This window comes from Dunckerocampus dactyliophorus, chromosome 12 (genome assembly GCF_027744805.1).
Source record: "Dunckerocampus dactyliophorus isolate RoL2022-P2 chromosome 12, RoL_Ddac_1.1, whole genome shotgun sequence".
NCBI classification, from domain to species: domain Eukaryota; kingdom Metazoa; phylum Chordata; class Actinopteri; order Syngnathiformes; family Syngnathidae; genus Dunckerocampus; species Dunckerocampus dactyliophorus.
In genome coordinates, this window is record NC_072830.1 from 5,326,574 (window position 1) to 5,354,544 (window position 27,971).

At 41.7% G+C, this 27,971-nt stretch overlaps 1 protein-coding gene across 13 annotated transcripts in view; it reads right to left on the reverse strand.

The window, feature by feature from the left end:
* The window catches only part of tenm4 (teneurin transmembrane protein 4), a 251,591-nt gene that overhangs the window by 59,936 nt on the left and 163,684 nt on the right, over positions 1–27,971 (reverse strand). For 8 of the 13 annotated variants that reach the window (XM_054794141.1, XM_054794142.1, XM_054794138.1 and 5 more), the window contains 7 exons: positions 27,471–27,687; positions 14,518–14,637; positions 7,157–7,418; positions 4,576–4,843; positions 3,716–3,859; positions 823–1,072; positions 303–323 (listed from right to left, as the gene is read on the reverse strand). In XM_054794141.1, the coding sequence (XP_054650116.1) occupies positions 303–323; positions 823–1,072; positions 3,716–3,859; positions 4,576–4,843; positions 7,157–7,418; positions 14,518–14,637; positions 27,471–27,687 (1,282 nt within the window). The remainder of the gene's footprint in view (positions 1–302; positions 324–822; positions 1,073–3,715; positions 3,860–4,575; positions 4,844–7,156; positions 7,419–14,517; positions 14,638–27,470; positions 27,688–27,971) is intronic. The other 5 variants (XM_054794148.1, XM_054794143.1, XM_054794139.1 and 2 more) reach the window with 1 other exon arrangement.

The following is a 27,971-nucleotide window of genomic DNA, read 5'->3' on the forward strand; positions in this document are numbered from 1 at the left end:
GATATCAATGCATACTGTAGATATAATAGAAGAGTTAAGTTGATATCAATGAATACTGTAGATATAATAGAAGAGTTAAGTTGATATCAATGAATACTGTAGATGTAGTAGAAGAGCCACAACCCCAGTGATCCAAAGATGAAAGATAAAATAAGGGAAGACTGTCAGCTTTAGGAAGATGAAAATGAAGCAGACATTTTCTTTAGTGAGTGAATCATCTTCCTTGGAAGTGTGAATTGGGGTCAAAGGTTGACTGGGACACTGACTGTGTGTGTGTGTGTGTGTGTTCCTCCATGTCTTACCTATGCCTGAAGTCTTTATTTCTGCCAAGAGCAGCAGGCAGAGAGGAAAGGAAGACGAGAGTAAAATGTTAGTGGTAGTAGTAGTACTGTAAGAGAAGACAATAAATGTTAGTAGTAGTAGTAGTATTAGAGGACAAGAGAGTAAAATGTTAGTAGTAGTAGTAGTAGTAGTATTGGAAGACAAGAGAGTAAAATGTTAATAGTAGTGTTGTTGTAAGAGAAGACAGTAAATGGTAGTAGTAGTAGTAGTAGTAGTAGTAGTATTGGGAGACGAGAGTAAAATGTTAGTAGTAATAGTAGTGTTGTTAGTAGGCAGAATGAATGAAAGGGAAGCTTGTGTTTGCATTAGCAGAGACATTGATCTTTTCCTGGAAAAAGCCCTCAGTGGAGTGGAGAAGCTCCACTTCAGGTTGAAGCTGGCCAGGACCGTTCATCTTGCTCCTTGAGGGCTTTTCCATCCATCTCAATCCACCTCCCATTCTTTATGACCTTTATTCTTGCTCACGCCCTCGTGGCTTACCTGAGCTCCAGCACGCTGGTGACGTTCCCCGTGGTGTAAATCCTCCTCACGTAGTTGAAGTCGCCCACGTAGAGGCTGCCGTCCGAGCCGCACGCCAGCGCCACGGGGGCCAGCAGCTTGTTGCCCTCGGCCATGCCGTTGCAGCTGGGGCAGGAGATGCTGCGCCGGCGCCCGTTGCCCATCACGCTGCCGATGACGGGCGGCTGCTGCGAGATGAAGATGTTCTCCCCGTTGCCCATGTGCAGGATGCCTGACGAGGGTGCGGCAAAGACACACGTCAAGAAATGTAACCTGCTTCTGGCGAGTGCTAAAATGTGCATTTAGAAAATAATTTCAAAGTTGTACACTTCTTGTGTTTTACGGCAAACTAACTGCAATCAAAACAACACAACAATCACCTACCACTCTACATTGGTAGCAACGACCAAGCAAAAGTGGCCACAAGGTATGCTGGGTACTCAAGCAGCAACGGAACATGGTGCGATATTAAAAGTACGACATGTACATTATCTTTCAAATCAGTGCACACAGGAAACCTCATGAAGACATTTTTTAATTACCCGTGCGTGTTTTAACAAACGACTTTAAGACCTAAAAGTTAAAAAACAAGAGATGTCTTCACGCATTTGTCATGACACAAACCTAAAAGCATGGCCAGTTATGCAAATTTGACGATGATGTCATCTAGCGTACCCCCCTTCATGCAACCCACCACCACAGATTCATTGCAGTCCTGCGGGAAACACGCTACTGAGAAGTACACAAGTATATGATCATACATACTGTATACAACACCCAATATGTTACACCAGGGGGGTCCAAAGTGCAGCAAGAAAACAAAAAAAAAAACCAAAACAGCAAAAATGGAAACCTCTGCAGTAATTTTGCAAGAATAACAGATAGACAAATACAGATAGATGAGGAAATATAATTTTAGTAGCACAAAGTTGATATATTCAAGAACAAAGTCGTTTTTTAAAAGTCGTAATCTTATGAGAAACAAAACAACAAATGAAGTGAAGAAAAGTCATGAAAAATAATATTACGTGAATAAAGTCAAAAGATGATTTAAGAAGAAAGTTGAAATATAAAGTTGAATAAAGTTAAAGTATATATATATATATTCAAAAAAATAAGAAAAAAGAGCAAATACTGAAGTTCAGATTAGTTATGAGAATAAAGTCAAAATGTTATGGAAATAACAAAGACAAAATTATTAAAAGAAAATTTACAAGACGACAGTTGAAATAGTTGGAAAAATAAAACAAAAAACAGCAGAAATGGGAAAAATGAATAATGATAAAATGTATATTTTTTTTAAAGTTGTATTCTAATAAGAAAAACGTTGCAATTTTTTGCGAATCAACTGACAATATTATGAATATTATGTCATTTTAGTTGCATAAATTTGAAATATCTTTAAAAAAATTGTAATATGAGAAATAAACAAAACAAAATAAAGATGTAATTTTTGGAAAAATTTGGTTTGGGTTATAAACATAGTTGTACTATTATGGAAATAAAGTCAAAATATTATGGGAATGAAGTCAAAATATGTGAATAAAGTCCCAATATTCCAAAAAGAAAATTTACAAAGATTATTGAAGAAGAAAGATGAGAAAAAATGGGGGAAAAAAAGGAAAGCCTGAAATTTAGATGTCATGAGAAATAATCCAAATATTATGGGAATAAAGACATCATTATGACAAGACAAGTTACAAGAACAAAGTTGAAATTGTTGAAAAATTTAAAACAAAACAGCAGAAATGGAAAAATTGCTGTCATTTTATGAGAAAGTCAAAATATTAAGAGAATGCAGTATGTGGCTCCCGATGGAAAAACCTTTGGACACCCCTGTGTTACACTACTGTACAGTATGTCATATCCTACGTTTAAAGCTTTAGCTCCTGCTGAGGACATGTTGTAATTTACGTGGTTTATGTGGTTTACGTCCGCGTGTAGAAAAGCTTAACACAATCTAAAGCGCCTTCTGCCCTGAATGGAAGCTGCACGCGTGTCAGCCATCTCCTCTGTGGAACTTTACGATGATGTAAACGTAAAGAGGATGCTCTCTCAGTCGGATCCATAACATCCTACTTGAAATTCACGCCGTGCTTTTCCCGCCTTGGGTGAGCAGAGCAACATTTGGTCTATCAGAGAAGATCAGCCAAGCATCTTCTTCCTGGGGCATGATTTCATCTCGCAATGGCTTCTACTTGCAGGCTGTCAGCAATTAAATTAGGCTTGATTTTTAAAATGCTGGCCATGAACATGACACAGTGCAGCCAAAGAAGTGTGTTTGTGTGTGTGTGTGTGTGTGTGTGTGGGAGGGGTTGTCTAGTGGAATCTGGCAGGAGCGGACAGCACATTCCCACTCAGCATGATGGATCAAAGCACCAGCTTCCGGAGGACTTTCCCTTTAAGCACGCCTCATCTCCTCTGATGAGTCCTTGCACACACAAACAGCCAGCGAGGCCTCGTCTGTGTGACAGGTGCTACTGGAACTTTCCTCCACTCCAGCCTTTCAAGAGTCATTTGCCCAAAATGAGAAAATTGACCCCTCGACTCAGAAGAAACGGACAGCGGTAATAAAAGAGTCAAATCTCTGTTGGGCTGAGTGACGTCGTCAAATTGCAAAAAGCCGACTATTACTCTGAAAGCATGGTGAGGACATTCTGCTCCTCGTCTGCACTCCTGCGATAAGAACCAAAGACACATCAAATATCTCCAAAACAAATCCTGAAAATGGCAATTCAATGATTGCAGATGCATGAACACGCAACTTGATGTGTCTCAGGCGACAATACGGTTCAGCTTGTGGGTGGACCATTTGGTGTGCAAAAAGAAGACCCAGAATAGAAGGTTGGAAAAAGGCGATTGCAAGCTGACTCACCACTCTGGATGTTCAAAGCATGGTGCTTGTCCACCGTCCACCCGCCCAGCTTGGACGCTGTGCTCTCGTAGCCCTGGAGAACCGCCGTCCTCTTCTCCCACAGGATCAGGTCCGGGCAGGACTCATACTCAAAGCCCACGGACACTACCAGGACAAGAACATTGCCTTACAAACACCAGTCAAAAACCAACAAAAATACACACATACACACACACTTTATGATCCTGATGATACTGTATATGTACTAGTAGAGTTGATACGGTTATGTACTAGTAGAGTTGATATCAATGGGCATCCTTATGACAGGTACAGTATATATAATTGTTGATATCAATGGGTATCCTTATAATACTTCTATTTACTTGAAGAGTTGATATGGTTATGTACTAGTAGAGTTGATATCAATGGGCATCCTTATGACAGGTACAGTATATATAATATAATTGTTGATATCAATGGGTATCCTTATAATACTCCTATTTACTTGAAGAGTTGATATCAGTGGGCATCATTATGGCACTGTGTATGTACTAGAAGAGTTGATATCAGTGGGCATCATTATGGCACTGTGTATGTACTAGAAGAGTTGATATCAATAGGAATCCTGACGATACTATATACCGGAGTCAATCTATTTGTTTAGAATTGCAAAATAATTTTTAAAAATACCTCTATGAATCATAACCGGCAATGTTTGAGACATTTTTACTATCATTTAAGTGTCAAAGGAAGTTAGCCCATGAATGATATGAATAACTAAAGGTATTATACATTTTGAAATACATTTTTAAAAAATCAATAAAAAGTGAATTTGGCTGATGAAGGTAACTATGGATCCTTGGGGGTCTTTCCTGGCTTACCAAAGGCTTCGGATAAGCCGTAGACCTTCTGGCTGTAGACGTCCGTCTTGTCCCACACAAAGTCGTACGACAGGTTGGGGCCGGCGGGGAACCACTTCCTGAAGAGGCGGCCCTCCACGGCCACCATGAGGTGCACCTTCATCAGGTTGAAGGGGATGGTGGAGTGGGTCAGCGCCACCCTCAGGATGGACTTGTATCCCGGCGTCCTGCTGCTGAGGTAGCCCAGTCTCATGTCGGTTCCCGGTATCAACACTTCCTCCTGCAGAGTCTGCAAACACAACACGTAAACACTCCATTTAAATCTCTCCACTTCCCTCCTGATGTCCTTTATTCCAGCCTGATGATCAATTTGTCTCGTCTTTGGCCGCTGCCCAGCGCAGACTGCCACATATTATTCATAGCCAAGCAGATCTATGGACCCAGGAGGAGATTAGAAACATCAATAGGAGGACAATTATATTCCAGCATCATAGGCAATCCCATGAAGGATTTCTTCATTATACCGCAGTGAATAGTTTTCTCAATCGATGTAATAACAGCGAGTCCTTCATTAGGAGCGCTGCGTCCTGTATGACAATGGTATCGCTGCTCCGCCCTTGGGCTCATGGCTTACACCAGCAGATGATATATGGAGTCATAATAACACACCAGACCTGCACGCACACTGGATGGCGCTCACGTGGAGGCGCAAAGGTCAACTGCACGGGTTTATCCCGCCCCGACTCCGCTCTGCTCTAATTAAGTCACCTCTGCCCCTCCACGCCCCTCTTTTTTCCCCCCGACACACAACAAGATTTAATGTAACCATTAAAAACACGACCTGTCGTAACGTTGGTCAGAGGACACGTCAGTCACAATGCCGGTTTGGTTTCAGGGCGATTGATTGGAATTCACCCTGGTGAGGACTGGAACAGGGAGAGAGAAGACAAGGAGGCAGCTATAAATAGACTTGGCTGCATACTAAATTCACTGATAAGCCATAAATCTTAGGAGGCAAACTGGGAGGCGAGATAATTAGAAAAGGGCAAAGAGATGCCTGCTAGATGTACAGTGGCGGCACGCTCATCTGCATGGCACACAATTTTATAAAAGAGGTCACACGACATAACCGCTGTCCCATTAAAGTCCACTTGAAGACAATTTGAACTTTTTAACATTCCACACATTGTTCAAAAGCTGAAGAATCAACGAAAACATGTTTGTAATGAATAATATCTACCATGGCCACCACACGTGTCCAAAGGAAGCACACATTGTGCTCCATGAAGGTGGACCAAACCACATCCATACCATAGTTGACTTGATGGCGGCCATGTTTTTCAAACCCTGTGACAACCGTCCAAACATGTGTGCTTGTCAGTCCCCTGAAGGTGTGTACCAAATTTCATGGTGATTGGGCTAAACACACCAGTGGATCTGCTGTAGAAATTTCAAGACAATCCAACTTATAATGGGGTCAAACTTTGGGGTTTCAGAACAGCGCCACATGTGGTGTATTTTGTATCAACATAATAGCGCAGGTAACACAGTAGCTGTGCATGTTTTCACACATTTGCAAAAGAGAAATTACCATGTAATAGAAATATCCTCAAAGTTTTATCATCATCTGACAAATGCTCAAACACATATGGACAATTACTGTAGCTGCTGTGTCCCAGTAAAGACATTTTGGTTGATGGCGGCCATGTTTTTCCACCAATATTGCTCAAATGTGACACACACGTGCTTGTCAGTCCCCTGAAGGTGTGCACCACATTTCATGGTGATTCAGCTAAACCGCCTAAAGTTACAGCAAATCTTCTGTAAACAATTCAAGTCAATCTTGGGTCAAACTGTGGGGTTTTAATAACAGCACCACCATGTGGTGGATTTGTCATCAAAATGACAGCACACTTAACAGAGGAGGGGCGAATGTTTTGGCACATTTTCACCCTTTTGTGTCCAACACTTGAGGAGTAGAAGCGTTACACCATGTGGTGTTACTCTGTATTACATGACTGTAAATGGTATTAGTGGCAGATACGCTCAATGACTTAACCTAACCCTAACCCGCTGCCCTGCATAAATGTTTTGCTAGATGGCGGGCATGTTTTTCAACCAAACTTTCTGAAATTTTACACACACAAGCTTGTCAGTCCCCTAAGGGTGTGTACCAAAATTGGTGGTAATTGAACAAAGCACCCTAAAGTTACAGTGGATGTTTTGTAGGTTGCATTGAGCTGTGTGTCCTAGTTATTTCACATGATTTTACATGAAGTGCAAATTAGGTGCACGTCAGGCTTGTGCCTTTAACTAAAGAGACATGGAGGAATTAAAACATGCCGTGGCTGTTTTTTTGTGTAACCGCCATCGCTCTGCTGCAAGCAAGGCTGTGCAATGCACGCTGGAAATTGTCCAAGTTGCGGAGAAGGGCAATTACAGGAGCGAGATAAGGATCACAGCAGTTACTATTAGACTTGATGAATCGTCCACAGAGTCTGCAGACGCGTGGGATGAATCACTCGTGTGTACTCCAGCCTGCAGGGAGAAGGGAGTGTGTGTGTGTGTGTGTGTGCAGAGGGAGTGTGTAGCATTCTGTCACCTGGATCTCGGGAACCACAGTTCCTCTCTCGGCGCAGGAGCCGGCAAAGGCGGTGAGCGGCGCCGGCGACACCACGGGGCTGGGCCGGGTGAAGCTGCTGAGGTCGCAGCTGGGGATGTCGTTCTCCTCGTGGCGCATGACAATGGTGTCCATGACGAAGAAGCGTCCCCACGGCAACCAGAGCGTGTGCTCCTGGGTGATGAAGGGAGCGCGCTCAAAGTGCAAGGCCACGGCGATGCCCCCGTTGGTGACCAAGTCGAAGCTGAGGATGCAGGCAGAGGCGATGGTATCATTATGCAAGTGCCACATTAGGAAGATATGATGTTGCTTCAGCCATAAAAATGCATACACTTGTACAAACTACTAGCAAAAGTGACAAGCGAGCCCCACCTGAAAAGTTGGGGAAAAAGTTTCACCGGTGGACACAAAAAGATCTGTCATAATAAGATGCACAAAAAGGTCTGAAGAGCCCATGCTGGAAAAAAACAGGAAGTCCCCCATTGTTTTTGCAATAAAGAGACTGCTGATCGAAACGCCCAGGTAGATGTTGCAGTAATTTGCGTGGATTCTCCCGCTTATAAATAGTTCTCCAGCGAATGAGTAGGTACCTTGCAGTGGAAAAGGGCCATTCAATGATTCCATTTCATTCCTGTTTGTAACTTTAAATGTGGTTGTAAGTTTGCAGCAGTTTCAAAGTGTACTGCATCATACTGAGAGCTGTTCAAAGTATTTCACATTCCACAGCTCACACACAGCTGGGTGTGTGCGTGCGCGTGTGTGCTGCACACACAGCTAGTGTGGATGCGTGTGTGTGCGTGTGTGTTGCAGATGTAAGCATCATCGATCCCTCAAACGGAGGCAGCATCAGTCTAAAAGCCCGCCTGCCGTGCAATTCCATCTACTCTGTTGCATTAACTAACGGCTGTCCAAAGTGCGGCCAGCAGCTCTTTTTTTATTGGCCCGTGGCAAATTCTAAATATATAATATAACCAAAAAAAAAACTAAGAAAAAAACAACAGCAGCAAAAATGGAAAAATTAGCAGTATTTTTACAAGAATAAAGTAAAAAAAATATTAAGAGTAAAAACTTAAAAAACAAGAAAAAGGTCATAATTATACAAGAATAATGTAAAACCTCATTTTGGTTGCATAAAGTTGAAATATTAAAGAAAAAGTAAGTTATTTTTGAACAGTTGTAATATCATGAAAAGCAAAACAACAAATAATGTATTTTTTGGAAAATTAGGTTGTGGAAAAAGTCACAATATTATGTGAATACGGTCAAAACAGTATGGGAATAAAGTCATTTACGATAATTATTTAATGTTAAAGAAGGTTGAAATAGTTAGAAAATTAAAAAATAAATATTAAGGGAATACACACATAAGCATGAAAAGAAGAATAAGAAGAAAGTTGAAATGGAAAAAAACACTGTTATTTTACAATAATTACACTAAGTCAAAATGTTAAAAGAAACGTCTAAAGAGAAAAAAGCCACAATTTTACAAGAATAAACTCGTAATATTATGAGACTAGAGCTGTCCTATCTAGACTGACTGGTGTGTGTCCCGCCTAGTCTTTGAGCATGAACTGATGAAGCCTGCTTGCATGAGAGGCGAAACGTCTCCTAAGACAACCTGAACAGTCCAGTTGCGATCGATTGAACGCCCTGAGAATACAATGACCTGGATGACTGAGAATATTCAGAATACAAGTATTCATGAAAAAGATATTCAAGTATATTAAAGAAAAAAAAATATTTTTTTAAAAGTTGTAATGTTATATGAGAAACAACACAATTTGGGGAAATTTACGTGGGGGGGACAGGTTACAATATTATGTGAATAAAGTCAAATATGGGAGTAAAGTCATAATATTACAAAAAGAAAATGGATGAAGACTATTTAAGAAGAAAGTTGGAAATATTTGGAAAATTGAAAAAAAAAACAGCAAACATGAAAAAAGAAAAAAGCATGAAGTTGTTACTAATGATATGTGACAAAGCTGAGATGAAATATCCAGTACATAACTTCTTCGCATGCAATGCAGGGATCTACAGGTTTTGCTTTAAAAATATCAAAGTAGCAAAGTTGCATCCTTTCAATTTTCACAACGTGGCCCTCACAGGAGGAAAAGGTTTGGACACCCCTGCATTAATGGGTCTGTGGATCCGATCCACCCAAGTAGGTGCCCGCCTCGTGCACGTGAACTCGTTCTCGCCACTGCACGCGTAGAACTGGACCTCTGTACCACTTGTCACTTCCCCGCTAAGCACCAATTAGCACCTGGTCCCCTGGACCCCTTCTGGGACTTGCTTGTGTCCTCAGTGGGAGGCAGCCTTTTGTTTGCTAATTACGCACAGAACTACAGGCACCCTCCTTTCTGCTTTACGCTCAATTGCAAGTGGTGGCGTCCTTTGTGCAGCTGGCGGGGTCTGTGTGACACCTGTGGGGGTCTCCAGCAAGGCTGGCTCCAAACACTTTTGGACAGGTATAGCAATGGGCAGCGGCGCCAATCAATGCAGGGATTCACCGGCCGTTATGAAACATGACAACAGCCTGCGGCCATGTGACAGAACTTATTAGGTTAGCGAGTATACCGACAACAGCTTCTCCTCACTGCTTCTTCAAGACTGAAGCCTGACAAAGACAGCCCCACCCCCCTACCCCCCCATATGTCATACTTTCTACACAACACACCACCTCCATGTCACCTTGTGTTCACAATTGAGGACACTTTGCACTCGTTCATCTTTTTCAATTGTTCATTTCATGGTGAAAGGTGGCTGTTACCATTATTGACTGGCAGGGCGACCAATTGCATAACTGTAGTACACCTACAGTATAAGTGATATCACTCACTGGCAACACTGATATCACTAACACAGACACCACTTATGTCACTAAGAACACTGATAACACTCACTGATATCCTGAGAACACTCAGCGATACCACAGATATTACTGAGAACGTTGATATGACTGATATAAGTCACCGAGAGCACTCTGAACACTCAGTGATAACACTCACATCACTGAGAACATTGATATCATATTACAATGGTGTACAATATCTGCCAATAAGTGTCCTCAGTGTTATTAGTGATATCAGTATTATGATACGTCATAATACTGATATCAGTATGATGATACATGATAATACTAATAGTCACTGATATCACAGACAACACTGATAACACTCACTGACAACTGAGACCATTGATATCACTGAGAACATGGCTATCACTTACTGTATAACGTTGATAATACTGATATCACTAATAATGCTTAGAACACAGAGAACACTGATAACACTCATTGACAACACTGATATCACCGATAAAGCTGTTATGACTGAGAACCCTGACAACATTCATATCACTGAGAACCAACGTTGATATTACTGAAAACATTGATATCACTGAGAACACTGACAATATCGATATCACAAATAACAGTGAGAACACTTACAGTATATCAGCGAGAATACTGATAAGGGTCACTGAGAAGATTGATATCACTGAGAAGACTGATATGATAGACTTTGTGTCTTGTACTGTATTGTTTATTTCTATGAGAAAGGTGGCTGGTGGGTGCTTGGATGATACGACACATAGGCATTGTTAAACATTACAACTTCCTACCTAAAATAAATGTGTATAAACATTGAATTATTCCATTTAAATTTGATTTTATTATAATTTTTACTATAAAAGAGGGGCTTTTTATATATATTATGTATTTTTGTATGGTTTATGGTTTGTAGGTCATTCTATTTCCCATTCCATTTTCTTCTGCTAATCCGGTTCCAGGTTGCGGATGCATCAGTTTCAGTAGCGAAGTCCAGACTTCCCGGGCCACCTCGTCCAGTTCCACCGGGAGGACCCCAAGGCGTTCCCTGGCCAGATGTTTGTGGGTCAATAAGTGATCAACTATTTGAACTTTTTAGCTTTGTGTTAGAGCTGACACATTAATAATGAATTTCATTGTATTTTTATTGGGGCTGTCAAAGTTAACAGAAGTTTCCATCAATGGTACTAATTTTTTTGACGCACGAAATGACAAGCAGAAATGTGCAAAGAAAAGGGTATTTTGAATGTAAGTTTAGCTTCAAAGCCCTGGCAGATGGCTCTCTCAACAAGACCAGAGTTATTTGTGTCGCTGTCACGAAGTACGTTTCCTCTGGGAGAAGAGACAGGTTACTGGCGCAATGCAGGTATTTTTTGAATTTTCATTTAACACTGATACCTTGGCACACGAGTGTCTTAACTAACGAGCGTTTTTTTTTTTAAATTTCTGAGCCAACTATTTTTTTTTTTATTTGAACTGCTAGCTAAAATTTGGGCTAGGGGCTGCTGGTGACCGGCATAGCCGATTACAGCTGTTTAGGAGCTAGTGTCATTGACAATGGATCTAAATAGCATTAGCTAGCACACTAGCTAGATAGCTAGCAAGCGTGTCACCGGGAAACATTTTCAACACATCAGTAGAACATACGTACGTTATAGCGACCTAATTGATCTTATTTATTATAGATTGTGCAAAACTAAGACAGGAACAACATCAAATTAAAAGCTCGAAAATGAATACATAACCACCATCCACAAGTATGAGCCTGGACTTTGTTTTTCAGAGCGGTGGCGTACCACAAATATGCACATTAGCATTCAATATGGTCAGCAAATCTTACCTTTATGCATTCCCATAGAGTATCAGCATTTGGGAGCAAATATGAGGTGAAAGAAAAAGGGTAAAAATACGGTATAGTAGTCTATCTGTGCAGTGTGGGAGAAAATCAAAGGTGCATTCAAGGACCATGAAACAGTGGGTCAAATCACCGCTGGCATTAAACATTAAAAAACAGTGGGAATCGCTAACTGTATATTTTTTTAATAAAATAATGGTCCATATTTCCAAAATTGATATCCATTTAAATAAGATTTGACGTGGTTATCGTAGTTGCGTATCAAATCATTTACCACAAAGAGATTTACATCCCTACTTATTATAGATAAAAACTTATTTTAATCTGTGATTAAATGCGATTAATTGTGAGTTAATGAGGTACAAAATGTGATTAATTACAATTAAATATTTTAATTGCTTGACGGCCCTAATTTCTATGGAATGCCAGTTGGACACACCGACCTAGCCTATGTAGTGTTTTCTATGGTGCTTTTCATCTATCTCTCTACGGATGAATGAATGGCAACCTACACAACAAGGTGTAGTGGATTACTACTGCTAAGGCAATCATGTTGACAAGTGGGACAAAGTAGAGTGGAAACGCCAAACGGAGCCAAATCAAGATGGCAGCAAAGAACCCAAAGTAAGCTGTTTTTCTTTAGAGCAGAAGAGTTTTTGGGCGTGCATGGAAGAGTTTTTTCACAGAGGCTGGGACACATGATGAAGAGCACATGAGAGCAATGAGTTGAGACGTGGATGAACAGGTAGGTGCATTTGCGCTTTCACGCTGCACTGAGCCTGTTTAGTCATGCGGGGGCTGCAGGGGGAGCGGCCATGTTTGCAGGGGGAGTCTGGGCCATGCCTGTGATTGAAGACTATAGAATGTTGAAAAAGAGGACAAATGGAGTGACGTCAAAGTAGAACAGAAAGGACGCAAGAGACAAGAAAGATGAAAGAAAGAAGAAGTCCAACAGCGAGGGCGGCCAGAGAGGAAAAGACTTCAAGGCTGAGGCAGATTAGAGGAGAGCTGATGAAGACCACGTCTGTGAAAGTCTGTAGGGAAAACATGGCGGCATGGAAGAGAAGGATGGATCAAACCCGTGACAAACGTGCGCCTTTGAAGCTAGCCGGACGTGATAAAAAGTGTCTGACAATAAACAACTCCTGCTGTCATGTGATACAGGAGCCTCACAAATACCACTGACAACACCGATAACAATGCAGAGAACACTGATAACACTGACAACATTGATATCACTAAGAACACTAACAACACTGATATCACTAAGAACACTGACAGGGCTGATGTCACTAAGAACACTGAAAACACTGATATCATCAAGAACACATATCTCGCCGAGGACAGTGATATGCCTAATAACAACAAACCAATATCACTGAGAAGACTGATATCACCCAAAACACTGATATCACTGAGAAGACTGATATCACCCAAAACACTGATGTCACTGAAATCACAGAGCACTGACAGCGCTGATATCACGGGAAAAAATGAGAACACGGAAAACATTGATATCACTGACGACACTGATCTCAATAAGAACACTGATATAACTAAGATGACTGATATCACAGAGCAATGACAACACTGAAAACAATGAAAATACTGATATCACTGAGGATGCTGATAACACTGATATCTCTGACAACACCAAGAACAGCGATATCACTGAAAACAATTAGAAGAGTGATATCACTGAGAACACTGATATCACTGACAAAGCTGACATCACTAACAACATTGATATCACTGACAACACTGATGTCACTAAGAACACTGATATTACAGTGAACACTGATATCACCAAGGACATTGATATCACTGATTACCAAAAACACTGATATCATAGAGAAGACTGATATCACTAAGGAGACTGAGTCTGATAAATAGTCAATAACTAGTCATCAAACAGTCACATCCACACAACGAACCACCGGGGGGAAAAGAATGTAATACAAAAGCACACCTGCATGTGGCGCTGTACACAGACTGGCAGAGAGAAACAGGCGCCACACTAAAACTACAGAGAAGAAAAATCCTGTCTGGTTCTGCCAGAGCAGCACTGACATCTGTAGCCTTTAAAGTCAGACTTTCAGAATAAAAGCAGCACGCTAGTAAAAAAGTGTGGTTGCACCACCAGCTGTTGGAAGTTCTGGTGGAAGAGCACAATTTCTCTTATTTCCCCCTCATTTTCTGGAAAATATGTAAATGTTGATGCCTTTGCAACCGTGGCTGGCCGCCAAATTTCCAACCTTGTCCTCCTTTAGGTGGCGCTCAACCATCACATGAATGTTGTCTGTGGAGGACAAAGAAGCCAGCAAGTGACTGATATCTAACAAGCAAGATTATGGTTGTTTAATAAGCTTGCTAATGTGCATTGACGCATAACAAAAGGGAGGAAATATCCGTGCACGTCTCCTTTCATTGCTGAAAAAGCTGCCGTTGTCAAACAAACAACGTCCATCTGCGCCGTGCTGCCCGTCCAAGTCAGCTGCCTTGCGTTGGCATATTTCATTCTTTTCCTCGCCTGCTGCTACTGAAGCACAAACTCATGAGTGCGCACCAGAATGGCTTTGTTTGAATATCTCTGGGAATTCTGCCCGGTGCTCCCAATGAAACAAATCCACGTTTGACCATAAAGACATCTGTTCTTACCTTCCGTCCTGCCTGGTGACGGTGAAGCCGAACGCCGGCTTGTTGATGAAGCTGATGTTGACCCCCACCAGCGGCGTCCCATCCGAGGTTACCACTTGTCCTCGTATGACGCAAGCGTGCCTGTGCGGGAAAGACCAGCGGGGGAAGGTGAGGAATTAGTCTGCTTATTAATGACATGCATGAACCATCACCCTTCCGTAAATGAGGACAAGCGTGTCCAACACACTAAACACCAGTTTATGGTTTTACCTTGAATATACTTTACTTTTTATTCATATTTGATCATTTATTTTTATGGCATTGGTTTAGTTCAGGGGCGTCAAACCCGCTTTCACCGTGGGCTACATCGCAGATGTGCTTCCGCTCAGGGGGCCGCCTGTATAATAAATAATAATAAAATAATAATAATAAAAATAATTAGAACATTTTATTTTAATTTTAAAAATACAATAAAAAATATATTCAAAAATATAGACGGTTTTTCACCGAGGGCTACATTGTAGTTATGCTTACCCTCAGAGGGCCGCCTGTATAGTATCGAGTATACACCCATCCATCCATCCATCCATCTTCTATACCGCTTCTCCTCATTAGGGTCGCGGGGGTATGGATGGATGGATGGACCCCTATCGAGTATATCTATTGTATAATTCAAATTATATTTTTTTATTGGAATTTTATATAATGATATATAATTATAAGTTTTATACAATTTTAATTTTGTTAATGACAAATTGATAAATCTATTATATTAATTATTCATCAATAGATAATTAAAAAAAATATTTTTACACTGGAATTGACAACAAAAATGAAGAACATTTCTGTCAAAACTGACAGCAAATACATTTAGCAAGAAGTGTCTTTCAGATATTTACAGAATTAAAAAAAAAACATACACATATACACACACACACACACACCTTTTTATATCTATATATAATATTTTTTAATATCAAAAATAAATAAAATTATACAAAACATGATCAAACTATATTTTAAAAAGTAAAGAAAAATAAAATTCATATTAAAATGTATATATATACAAATAATAAAATAAAATAAGTGTGTTTTTGACATGCATTATTTCCAGGCTTTCGCAGGCCACATAAAATGATATGGCGGTCCGAGTCCTTGAGTTTGACACCTGTGGTTGGGTTGATTTCCAACGTGTTCAAATGTACAAGCTGAACATGGATGATGATGGTATAAAAGTTCAAAGTTTGATTGTTAGTCAGCGGCGGGTTTCTGCTAGTCACTGGTTGTTTCACAGCTTTCCTTTGGACTCCTGTCACCCGTGTGCTGGATGCATCCTGTTGCATCTTCCTAAGCCGTTTCTGTGTTTCCACCTCCCATGGTGACTTTATGTACTTTATAGTTATTTTGCTACTTTGTCCCTTTCTACGTGAGCTGATCTTTTGTTCATTAAAGAATTTATTGAAAGCAACCTGCATCCTGGGGCAGCGCTTAAGTAAATCATTGCAAAACATGAGCATAGAATAATGGAAAGAATATACTGTAAAAAGCACAGAAACAATCAAACACTCATTGGTGTCTCTGAGGGTTTGGAATCATGAGATAAGGAAGCTTTACTTTGCTTTTGCTCTAATTAAAGCTTATCTTTCCCATTGTGAGCTGGAATAATAATCATAATAATAAAGGTTGTGGGAGTGCCAGGCTTGCTTGGCTGGCTTTGGAGATCGGACAACGCTGATATCACCAACAACACTGAAAACACTGATCATGCTGATATCACTAAGAACGCTGATAATGCTGATATCACTGAGATCACAAAGCACTGACAATGCTGATATCACTAAGAACACTATCATCAAAATAATACTGATATCACTGGCAACATTACTATCAGGAACAACAGATATCACTGAAAACAATGAGATGAGTGATATCACTGAGATCACTGAGAACATTGATATCACTGACACCACTACCACTGACAACACTGATATCAGTATCAACACTGATTTCACCAACAAAAACACTGATACCACTGAAAACAACAAGAAGAGTGATATGACCGAGAGCATTGATACCACTGACACCAATATCACTGACAACACTGATATCATTGGAAAACACTGATATCACTGAGAACAATGAGGAGAATGATATGGCCGAGAGCATTGATATCACTGACGCCAATATCACTGACAACACTGATACCATTAGAAAACACCGATATCACTGAGAACAAAAAACAACCATTGATATCACATACAGCACTGATATCACTACAAAACTGACATCACTGAGAACAGATATGACTAAGATATGACTAAGCAATCGGGATGCTCCAATCAGGGTTTTATGCTGCCAATTTCGATACCGATCGTCCAGGACTGAAATCGGCCGATATGGATACTGATCACATGGATTAATGACACATTTTTCAATGTATTTATGATAAGTGCTATTGCCCATATGATATAACGAATAACATTAAAGACTGCCTAAAGGTACTTAACGAATGTGGTGAGAACATCCCAAGGTTCGTATCTCATTACCTGGATGAATTACCACCTGTTGGATTTGGCAACATGGACGCCTCGGCTCTGCTTAATCGAATGGAGCGGCTGAATCGGGAAATCTCGAATCTAAGAGCTGCTATGGAGACCCAATTAAACCTGAATGAAAACCTTGGTGCCACTACAGAGGCTATGGATCGCCGTTTGAAAGCTATTGAGAACCTCCGCGGTACACCTCAGCGGACGGGCGGAGCGGCGGCACCTGTACTGGCGGAAGCACCAGCCGCGTCGGCTCCAGAGCCGGAGAGAGTGGACGTGTTGCCTCAGTCCCCTGCGTGGAGCACGGTTGTGAAAAAGGGAGCTCGGAGGCCCCCGAGAACCCCAGGAGGAACAGTGCAGCGCAAAGGTGGAATAATGGACACTCGTTTGGAAAGGGATCAGCGGAGAAATATTGGAATAATTGGCACCGCAGTTGAGAACACCATCCCAGTGATTAGAACTAAACTGGTGAGTGTTTTTGCCACTCGGTTCTCTCCGGAGCTTGATGCAGACACCCTGTCTTCCTATTTGGCTGAGAAATTGGGGAAGCAGGTGACCTGTCGGAAAATTGACTCCAAATTCAATAGATTCAGTTCATTCCAGGTCACGGTCGAGTGTAACGAAGTGTCAGAAATATACGATCCACAACTTTGGCCAGCGGGGACGTATGTCCGCCGCTATTTTGAAGCTCGCAGATCCAAAGCTAACACTGGCGGCGTGGCACTTGGTTCCGGGGGGCAGGCTGAGCTGCGGTGCTCTGATGATCGACCTGTGAGTACACCTAGTGCTACAGGACAGCAGCTGTGCGTGAGCATGGGACCAATCTGCCCAAGTAAATGAACATTAATGTTGTGTCATACAACGTGCGCGGATTGCGTGTTGGACATACGGAAGCAGACAAATCCTGTCGCCTTGTGGTGGATAAACTCCTGGCAACGTGTGATGTATTGTGCGTTCAGGAGACTTTTCTACCTAAACAAGACTTGGAAAGACTTAATTCCTTACATGAAAACTTTTATGGAGCAGGTGAATCTACCACTGACTACAGCACAAAGTTAGTGCGTGGCAGAATATCTGGTGGTGTTGCAGTGTTGTGGCATAAAAGATATGATCAATTGATTAGAGTAGTCAGACTTGATGTTGATTGGGCTATAGGAATAGAGTTCAGCTGTGGGGGTAAAACTTTTATTATACTAAACGTATATACACCCTACGAAAGTCCACACAATGAGGATGAATACCTTAATAAGTTGGCCTATGTTTTATCATATGTTCAGGACAACCCTTCTACTTGTTTCTTCATCGTGGGTGACATGAATGCTGATGTGTCAGATTCAAAATCTATCTTTGCTGATCATTTAAAGCGATTTTGCTCCAATAATGGGTTGACTCTGTCCAGTGAAGTACTTTTGCCACTGGATAGCTACACTTACATTAGTGAAGCATGGCACTCAACATCATGGTTAGACCACTGCATCTGCACTGAAGATGCACATGACTCTATAGAGGCCATCAGGATCAATTATGAGTTGGCAACATCTGATCATGTACCATTTTCTCTATTCATAAATATGGGCAATTTACCAGCTGTCGTGCCTGTGAGTGACAACCCAGAAGAAAGGAAAATAAATTGGGCCAATTTGACCGAGCAAGACTTTCACCTTTACCGTACCCAGTCTGATATTTTATTGAGTAAAATTGAATTGCCAAAAAGTACAGTTACATGTCGTGATATGAATTGTAAGAATGCGCAACATGGCCTTGAGTTGTGCTCCCTGTATGAGACAATTGTAAAATCTCTTATTATCTCAAGTAAGTCTCTCAATGGAACGAAAAAATATAAAGCCAGGCCAGGCTGGAATGAATATGCAGAAGAGCTTCATGCTGAGGCCAGAAGAGCTTTCAAACTGTGGGTTGAAGCACGAAAACCTAAGCATGGTACCTTATTTGACTATAAGAAACAGGCAAATGCAAATTTTAAATATATCTTACGACTTATTAAGAGGAATGAAAATACATTGAGATCAGACTCACTCGCAAAAAAACTACAAAACAATAGTCTTATTGACTTTTGGAGAGAAATCAAAAGATTGAACACTTCTAAAACATCTTTACCAACAAATATTGGTGGGGCAAACGGACCAGACGAAATCACTCAGTTATGGCAGAAACATTACTATGAGCTGTTTAATTGTGTCAAAAGTAATTCCTTTGTGGTGGACAATGTAGACAAAGATGAAGATGTGACTATTTCTGTACAAGAAGTCAATGAGATTGTGATGAAGCTCAGTAATAATAAGGCCTGTGGTGCAGACAAGATATCCACTGAGCATTTAAAATTCGCCAGCAGAAAACTCTATCCTCTGCTAGCAATATGTTTTACTGGGTTTCTAATTCATGGTACTTTACCAAAGTCTATCCTGTCTGTTATTTTAGTGCCCATTGTGAAAAATAAAGCTGGAAAAATAAATAGTAAAGATAATTATCGTCCTATAGCTCTGGCAAGTACCTTATCAAAGGTCTTGGAAAGGGCTATGTTGAATAGAATGGAGAAGTTTATCATGACATCTGATAATCAGTTTGGCTTCAAATCCAAGCTTGGCACAGATATGTGCATTTTTGCCTTAAAGGAGATTATGGATCTGTACAACAGACACAATACTACCATTTTTGTTTGCTTTATTGACGCCTCAAAGGCTTTTGACCATATAAATCATGAAAAGTTATTTCACAAATTGTATAATAGGGGTGTCCCAAAATATTTAATAAGAATGTTAGTGTTTTGGTATGCTCAACAATCTATATCTGTTAAGTGGGGAAACTCTGTATCATCCCCCTTTCATGTTGGTAACGGCGTGCGACAAGGCAGCATTTTGTCTCCCTGTCTTTTTAATTTGTATATGGATGATTTATCTAAGCTGCTGAATGAATGTAGGACTGGCTGCCGGGTTGGTGATACTACCATAAACCACCTGATGTATGCTGACGATTTAGTGATCTTTTGTCCATACAGTGCTGGTCTACAGCAGCTGTTAAGGGTTTGTTCACAGTATGGCCTAGACTTTGATATTAAATATAATTCAGAAAAGAGTAACATCATGATTGTCAGGAGTAAAGAGGATATGAAATTAATTTTCCCTGACTTCTCACTGGCAGATAACATGTTAAAAGTCTATGATGAGGTGAAATATTTGGGCCATTATATATCCGCTGACCTGACAGATGATAGAGACATTTATAGACAGTGTTGTATGCAATATGCACAAGCTAATATGCTTGTTCGTAAGTTTTCTATGTGCTCAGTATCTGTTAAAACTGCACTTTTTAAAGCATATTGTACTCCTATGTATACTGCCCACTTGTGGCAGCATTATAAAAAAAGCAGTATACATAAGCTTCAGGTGGCATACAATGATGGCATGAGGATGCTGCTTAAGGTGCCCCGCTGGACTAGTGCCAGTCAAATGTTTGTCCAGGCTGCTGTGCCAACTTGTGCTGCTGTGTTACGAAACCTCATGTACAGATGTATGTGTAGGTTAACATCCTCTGCAAACAGCATCATATGTGTACTGACCAACCCTGTACAAAGCTCAGTCAGGTTCTTTTCTAGCTTGTGGAAACACTGGCGCCTTAATTTATATAGCAAGAGATAGCCATTTTTAATTTTTCTTTTTTTGTTTGTGTGTTTCTGTTTTGTTTTTCATTGTTCTATGGACCATGCATGTGTCTGAAATAAAGTTGATGATGATGATGATGATGATGATACAAAAAAGGGAAGCATAAAATCATCTTCATTTAGACAAAAACATATTTGACTTACTTTTTGAAGAGAACATGTATCAACATGTTTCATGTATCACTGGTGAAACTTGCAGAGGATGAGACGCTTTTTTTAAGGAGACTTTGGAGTACATTGGTGGAGCTCTAGCAGGACGTCCAGGTAAATTAGAGAGCACTCAGCGAACCCCGTGTATTCCACCGCTGAGAAAGGCTGCTCATCTCGTCCGATGAATTCAATAATTTTTTGGGTTATTATCTTAGCCTTCTGACCGTCCCGCACATACGAGCGAGTGTTAACCACATGGCTGTGTTACTGTTGGCTGCGTCGCCATGGCTGCTGCGTTACTGCGCTAATGCTGTACTAAATTAAAGTTTTTTAACGTGCTATCCCGGCAAGATAGATTTCATGGCATGTGTTGGTAGTTAAGTTCCCCACAGTAGACATGATTGTTTTTGTTCGGCACACCTGTGCACTGTGAAGGAAAGTGGGAGGAGCACAATGCCAAAGACGTTAATTAGGGCAAGGCACTACACTGCATGCATGGATCACTGCGGGCTGCAATATTACGAGCCACAGGCGGTCGGCTTTTGTAATCGGAGCTGAAAGTCATTTATCGGCACATGCCGATCACATGATTTTTCAAGGAAATCGGCCGATGCTTATGAGCGGGCAATCAATCGGAGCATCCCTACTAAGAACACTGATCACTGACATCAGTAATAACACTGATATCATTCAGAACAAAAAACACAGATATATCACAGAGAACACTGATATCACGGAAAACAATGAGAACCCCCCCCCCCCAATCTAACCAGCAATCAATGGTGGCGAGTCGTTCCATTTCACGGATCCAAGCTGATGAGTGGAGACATCGCCGCCGCACGCCTCCCTTGATGGCGTGTGCCCTTGCACAGCGGCAGCAAGGACCCCAACTAGCTTGTGGTCAGCCATTGTTTTTGTGGTGCTTTGCAAAAAAAATACGCTCCCTTGCCAAAAGCTGTTGTTTTTATTGGCTTTGTGTCTTAAACATTGAAACAATTACCAGCAGCCAGCGAGTGGCTGCCCTCAACGTGTCCTTACCAGAGGCTAGATCATTCACCTCCCGCTATCCCGCCCCCCCGGAACCTGCCTTTATGCTAATGAGGCCAGCTCCCCTTCACCAGACCTTGGCTGTACTGTAAACAAGCCGCCAGATAGTTCTGCAAAGTCTATTTGTCAAGAATTACCGGCAAAGTTAACTCGTCTTTTTGCACGTTTCCTTTCAGGACGGGACGCGTGCAAGTGGAACTATCTCCTTCCTGCCCGCTGGAGCAGCATCGGGGAGACGATTCCTCTTCCTTGTCAAGACAAATGATTTAAATATTGACATCAAATAGAGCCCGGAGAAGCTAAGGGAGCATGAAGGGATCGCAAACGTCCCCGTCTGAGCGGGACCTGTCCTGGAAAACGACAAGTCAAAAGCGGCCTTCTGCAATATCTCCTCTGTAAAGCACACACCACATACCGCCTGGCAGAGAGACAAAGAGAGAGCGAGAGGCCACAGTATTGAATGTAAACATGTGACTCGGCAGGAGAGGGTTTTAGATTATTCTTGATGCTCCAAGAGCTGTGATTACATGAAAATGAGGAAAGTCGAAAAACTGATAAAGCTTGCTTGAGGAACGTGGAACAGAGCACCTTTAAATATTATTGCTAACATGTAGTACCAGTCAAAAGTTTAAAGCCACATTTGCATTCAGCAAACTGACACAAACTTTGAGAAGCATGTGCCTTTTTTTCCTTTTTCTTTTGCTTTTGTATGCATTTTTTTTTTAGCCACCATGGTTAACAATGGTGATGATAACCATAGAACTGGAAAAGGAGCTTACATTTATTATTATTATTATATTAATAGGCATGATTGTGTTTTATTATACAGTATGTCCAAACTTAATTAACTGATTGGTTAATGACTGAATTTTAATTAAAAATGTTGATATTGTATATATATATTTTTGTGTATATTATTATTATGCTATATAGTCATATTATTGTACAGTATGTCCAGAGCTAAGGAACACCCCTACATTTTGGGTTTATATTGTTTATATATTGTGTTTTATTTGATAATTCTGATGATATTGTAACATTTTACGGTTAACACAGCGGTTAACTTATGTTGACACTTTCAAAACTGGTTGAAAACTGAGTGCGATTCAGCAACTGGCAAAGCAAACATGAGGGTCATGGAGGTTGTAGGTTTTTATGAGCTGAGAACAAACATAAAGGACGTGAACAGATGGAGTGGATGGTGTCTCCTAGGCTAGCTATCAATCGTTTCAGCGAGAGCCGAAGTGCGTGTTTACTCCTGTGACGTGCAAGCACATCCGCCTGGCCAGTGTCTCGTGTCATGGCGGAGAGCAGAGAGGTTTGATGCTTCATTGGGTGACACCTCTGCAGCTTTTTGCGGTGAGAAACATCAGAGGCGGCGCGCTCCGACATGTCTAGCAGCACGAGGAAGCGGTTAAGTGGGATCAATGGAAAGGCGATCAGGTGATGGGCCGCATCAAGAAGGTGCTGAGAGTGTGCCTGGCAGGGCCCATCAACCCCCCCACACCCAATGCCTGAGCGGTTATGACAGTAGGAGGGAGGAGGTGGGGGGTGGGGGATGAACACCAAGGCATGAATAATAGATTGTCACTGATATTTTTAGGTGAGCCTCCATTCTCCTCGCAGCTCATCTCTGGATTCTCCCTTTTACTTATTGATGGCCGCCTTTCTTTCTCCTCCTCCTACACAGACCTCAGAGCACCCGCAGTACCCAAAGTATCGCTCCAGCCGCCCGCCGGAGAGCCGCAAATGTTGAGTGCTTGTTGAGCGGTGCACAAATGTCAACGGGGAAGGAGGAGGAGGGAGGAGGGAGGAGGAAAGGGTAATGTCACGCTGCTTCTCGCCAATACAGAAACCTTCAGGGTGCAGCAGGCGCCGTCCCATTAAAGAACAATCTTACTTTACTGCCTACAAACTCACCAGCACAAACTCTTTCAATATTCTACGAATAAAATCACACTGTTTTCATCGCAATGTTACAAAAAAAGTGCTACAATTTTACAAGAAAAAGTAATTATACTAAAAACATAAATAATAATAAAGTCTGAATATGAGAAAAACGTTTAGGAAAAAGAGATCTTGACGATGCCTTAGTATGAGAAAACAGTTTTATGAGGAAAAAGTAATCCGTTTCATGAGAAAATATTGAAATTTTGCATTAAAAAAGTCAGGATATTACCAAAAAAGAAACACCCAAAATTTTACAAATAATTATAGCAATTTTATGAAAAAGCATCATAATTTTACGAGAAAAAATTATCCATTTAAGCTTTTCTTCTTCCTTACTCCTTTTGGACATGTGAAAACGTGAACTGTACTATGTGAAGTATTTTTTGTAACTTGTTCAAATAAATTAAACCATCCATCCATCTTCTACCACTTAACCAAAGTCGGGTCGTGGGGGCAGCAGCCTAAGCAGGGAAGCCCAGACTTCCCTCTCTCTCGGCCACTTTGTCCAGCTCCTGGCGGATCCTGAGGCATTCCCATGCCAGTTGACAGACATAGTCTCTCCAAAGTTTCCGAGGTCTTCCCCAAGGCCTCCTACCAGTCGGACGTGCCCTGAACACCTCCCCAGGGAGGCGTCCAGGAGGCATCCTGACCATGTTGTAACTTCCCCTGAGCTCACTTGTAAACAAACATTCACTTTCCAAGGAGGACATTTTGTGTGGTAGTTGTACCAAATGCTCTGTGATGAGGGGGAAAAAAAAACATGGAGCACCACAAAAAACCTCATCAGCCACCTGAAACGCCAGTGCTGCGACGTTTGAATAGTGCAAAAGGTTTGCCAGAGACATCTGTGGTGTCACACCGGCTGCTCGGAGCATGTGCCCGAATACAGTGCACCTTGCTGGACCACAGCAGGTGGCTCTCTATGCTCTGGTTCTCCTGATAGTAGTGATGTGGTAGTAATGTCATGATATTTGATTAGGACTAATCAACTGGTACAGTTGGTCAAATCCTCATTTGTTCCAGTCCTTCTTACCTCCAGGTGTGCACAAAGTACACCTACATCTAAATAAAAAAAGCAGATATAAAAAGGTTTTCGGTTATCAGTACCATATCAGTCTTGAGAAGCAGAAATTTATCGGTATCCGTTTGAAAAAAAAAGATATTGTGCATCTCTAATCATCTCGTCTGTTGTGTCCCTGCAGTGATCCCGTAGCCTGCGCACGTGATGTGAGTGTCAAGGTGACTATAGGGGTGTTATTTCATGTCTAGATGTCTCTAATAATGTTAACACCATATTTAGAAAGGCATAAACAAGTTTCCTATGCTGCAACTACAGAAATATTCCGTTTATTAACATTGAATTCAAGGAAATTTGCTCGGGTGTGGAACCAATGAACTGTGATAACGGCGGGAGGAGTGTAATTTTCGCGGCATGAATAGCGAGAGTGTGAGTGCTTGGCAGCCTTGGCACGATGATGTGTCAGCATGCTAAATATAAAACCATAAGTGAAGTGCAGGCAAATATTTGTCAGGTAAGGTTAACCTCATGCACGGTAAAAAATGTTGCTACTTGAGCTGGGACGCTTTCAAAATAAATCTTTTCTTGTAGAAGAAAGCTGCGCTAAAAATAAAGGAGCAGACGCCTTAACCTTCAGCGCCAAGCAGAAAGGTTGAAACAACAACAACATGCAACAGTATTTGTTTTTGTTCATACTTTTTTGTTTTTTTACACCATTTTTAAAATGCTAATAGCAGAGTATAAAAAATAAAGATTTTTTGAGCTCTGTTGTGATTTGTTGGAAGATGCAAGCGGGAGGCAAATCAGGTGGCGGAGTCACGCGAGCGATTAAAGATGAAGAGCAACGGAGAAAACAAAGGCAGAGCGAGGCGGAGGAGTCTAGTGGGACTCTGACAGCCTTCCTGTCGAGTATGAAAGTGCTGCAGATCGGGCGGCGACAGCGGCAATGGCGATGTCGTGCGTCCCACCTCTGCGAGGGGGCCTCAGATGGATTATGGTAAAAGTAATCACAAAGCATGAATATGCGAATACGTCACTGCAGGACTCTCTTGCTTTTTGCCACGTTCCAAGCGTGTTTGTCCATCATCAGCTGCCCATCATACTTCCAGCCAGCTGCCCCTTTAACGGTGTTAGCGAAGCAGCTCTCGTCTATGTCTCTCACCAGCCCTGCCCCCCACACGCAAATTGGAACAGACGCGACAGAAAGTTGTCTACAAACTGCCATAGCCAAAATTCTTGCCCTGTTTCTTCTTAATCTAAACAGAATCATTTGGTTGATAAAATATTAGACTCCCGTTGCAAAAAAAAACTTAGAAAATGCCACAAATAAGTCACAGAGAAGACACTAGCAATGTGCGGATCAATACTGAAATAACGATACTTTGCTACCAGCTACTTCATGTTCTAATGTCGATTCTGAAATCAAAATAGTGATACTTTTGATACCTCAGCTACTGTATATGATTGTGTCCTGGTGTTGTGTATTAGCTTGGCTATACAGTGTTCCCTTGTTTATCGCGTGGGATAGGTTCCCAAAATAGCCCGCAAAACTAAAATCTGCGAAGTAGCCAACTTCATTTTTCTACAATGATTATTTATGTTTTAAGGCCGTAAAATCCCTCACCGTACACTTTATACACTTTTCTCAGACAAGTGTTAACATTTTCTCACATTTCTCTCTTGTTTAAACACTCAAAAAAGTTCAAACCTTCATTTGAATTTTAATGATCAAGTCACTCGTGCATATTTCACTCCTGTGACCGTGCCTTTTCGTCCTGGCACCGTTCCGCTGTACTGTAGCATTTTTGTATCCTTGTTAAAACATAATGCAGCAGACGAACCTGAAGATGCATTTACAAGCTAGCAAGCAAGCAAGCTAGTGATGACACAGGAGACATGGCAGGACGGCATGTAGGAGATTGATTGACAATGGTCTACAGCCAATCAGGATGCAGAAAACAATGGGCGGTGCAGACAGACGAGAGAGGGAAGAGATGGACACTCAACTTCACACAATGCAATTCTTCTTAAAAGGCCAGGTTCGGCCTGTAACAGCGTTCGTACGTTGTAATAAAGAAAAGAAGCACCAAAAAATAATCTGCGAAAGGTGAACCGCGATAGAGCGGGGGAACACTGGATTGTAAATCACCCCACTACCTCAATATACTTCAGGGTTTAAGATAAATCAATAAATTACTATGACGTCTTGTATTCTTTATGCTATGATTTGAAATACTGCACACTACTTTTTCAAATATACCAGACACATTAGGTGAATTTGCACATAGTATCGTTGATACCAGCCTAAATTTTTACCCAGTATCGGATCGGAAATTAAATCAATGGTATCGCACATCACTAGAGCACACACTACCGCAATCTTTACTTCCATAAACACATAGAAATGCGAGCGATGTCGTGCTTTTGCGCATGCATGTCACTTTCCAGGTGCCTTGCATTCACATTAACAAGTCGCATTTGTTTTGTAATGTGGACGACCACATCAAAAATCCGATTTAAACAAAAACTCAGAATTCGTCATACCTTGCACTGTGAACGTAGCCTTTCATCACCAAAAGTTACTCACTTTCCGTCAAAGGGGCTGGCGCCGCGGACCACGTGGGTGCTCTCCCTGCCCACCAGGAAGCGAACGCGGTCGTAGAAGGTCTGCAGGTTTCCCTGGCCCGACGTCACCTGCATCTCCTGGATGATGTCCAGGGGGTCCGGGGAGCCCACGCACAGGGAGGTGCTGTGACAAGTGGCCTGGAGACAGCAGTCCGGATCCATGCAGTCCACCAGGCCGTCTGACAAAGAGCACACGTGATCAATAAAGAGAAACAAACCAGATGCCATCAGTGAATGCTGACTTTGCTGCAGCGGCCAGATGGTGCCGTCAGTCAGGCGAAAAGCTCAAATAAAAGGATGCTAACAGATAGCTGCGGCCCACGGTGACTTGTGGAGGACAGGAAGTCACGTCTTGGCCTGGAGGGCAGCGCAGCAGGCGGGCTGCTAGTGGCAGTGCTGGAGGCTGCTTCCAGGCCAGAGTGGGGGTCTCCACCTGGGGCAGGCTCACGCTCAAGGCCCTGGG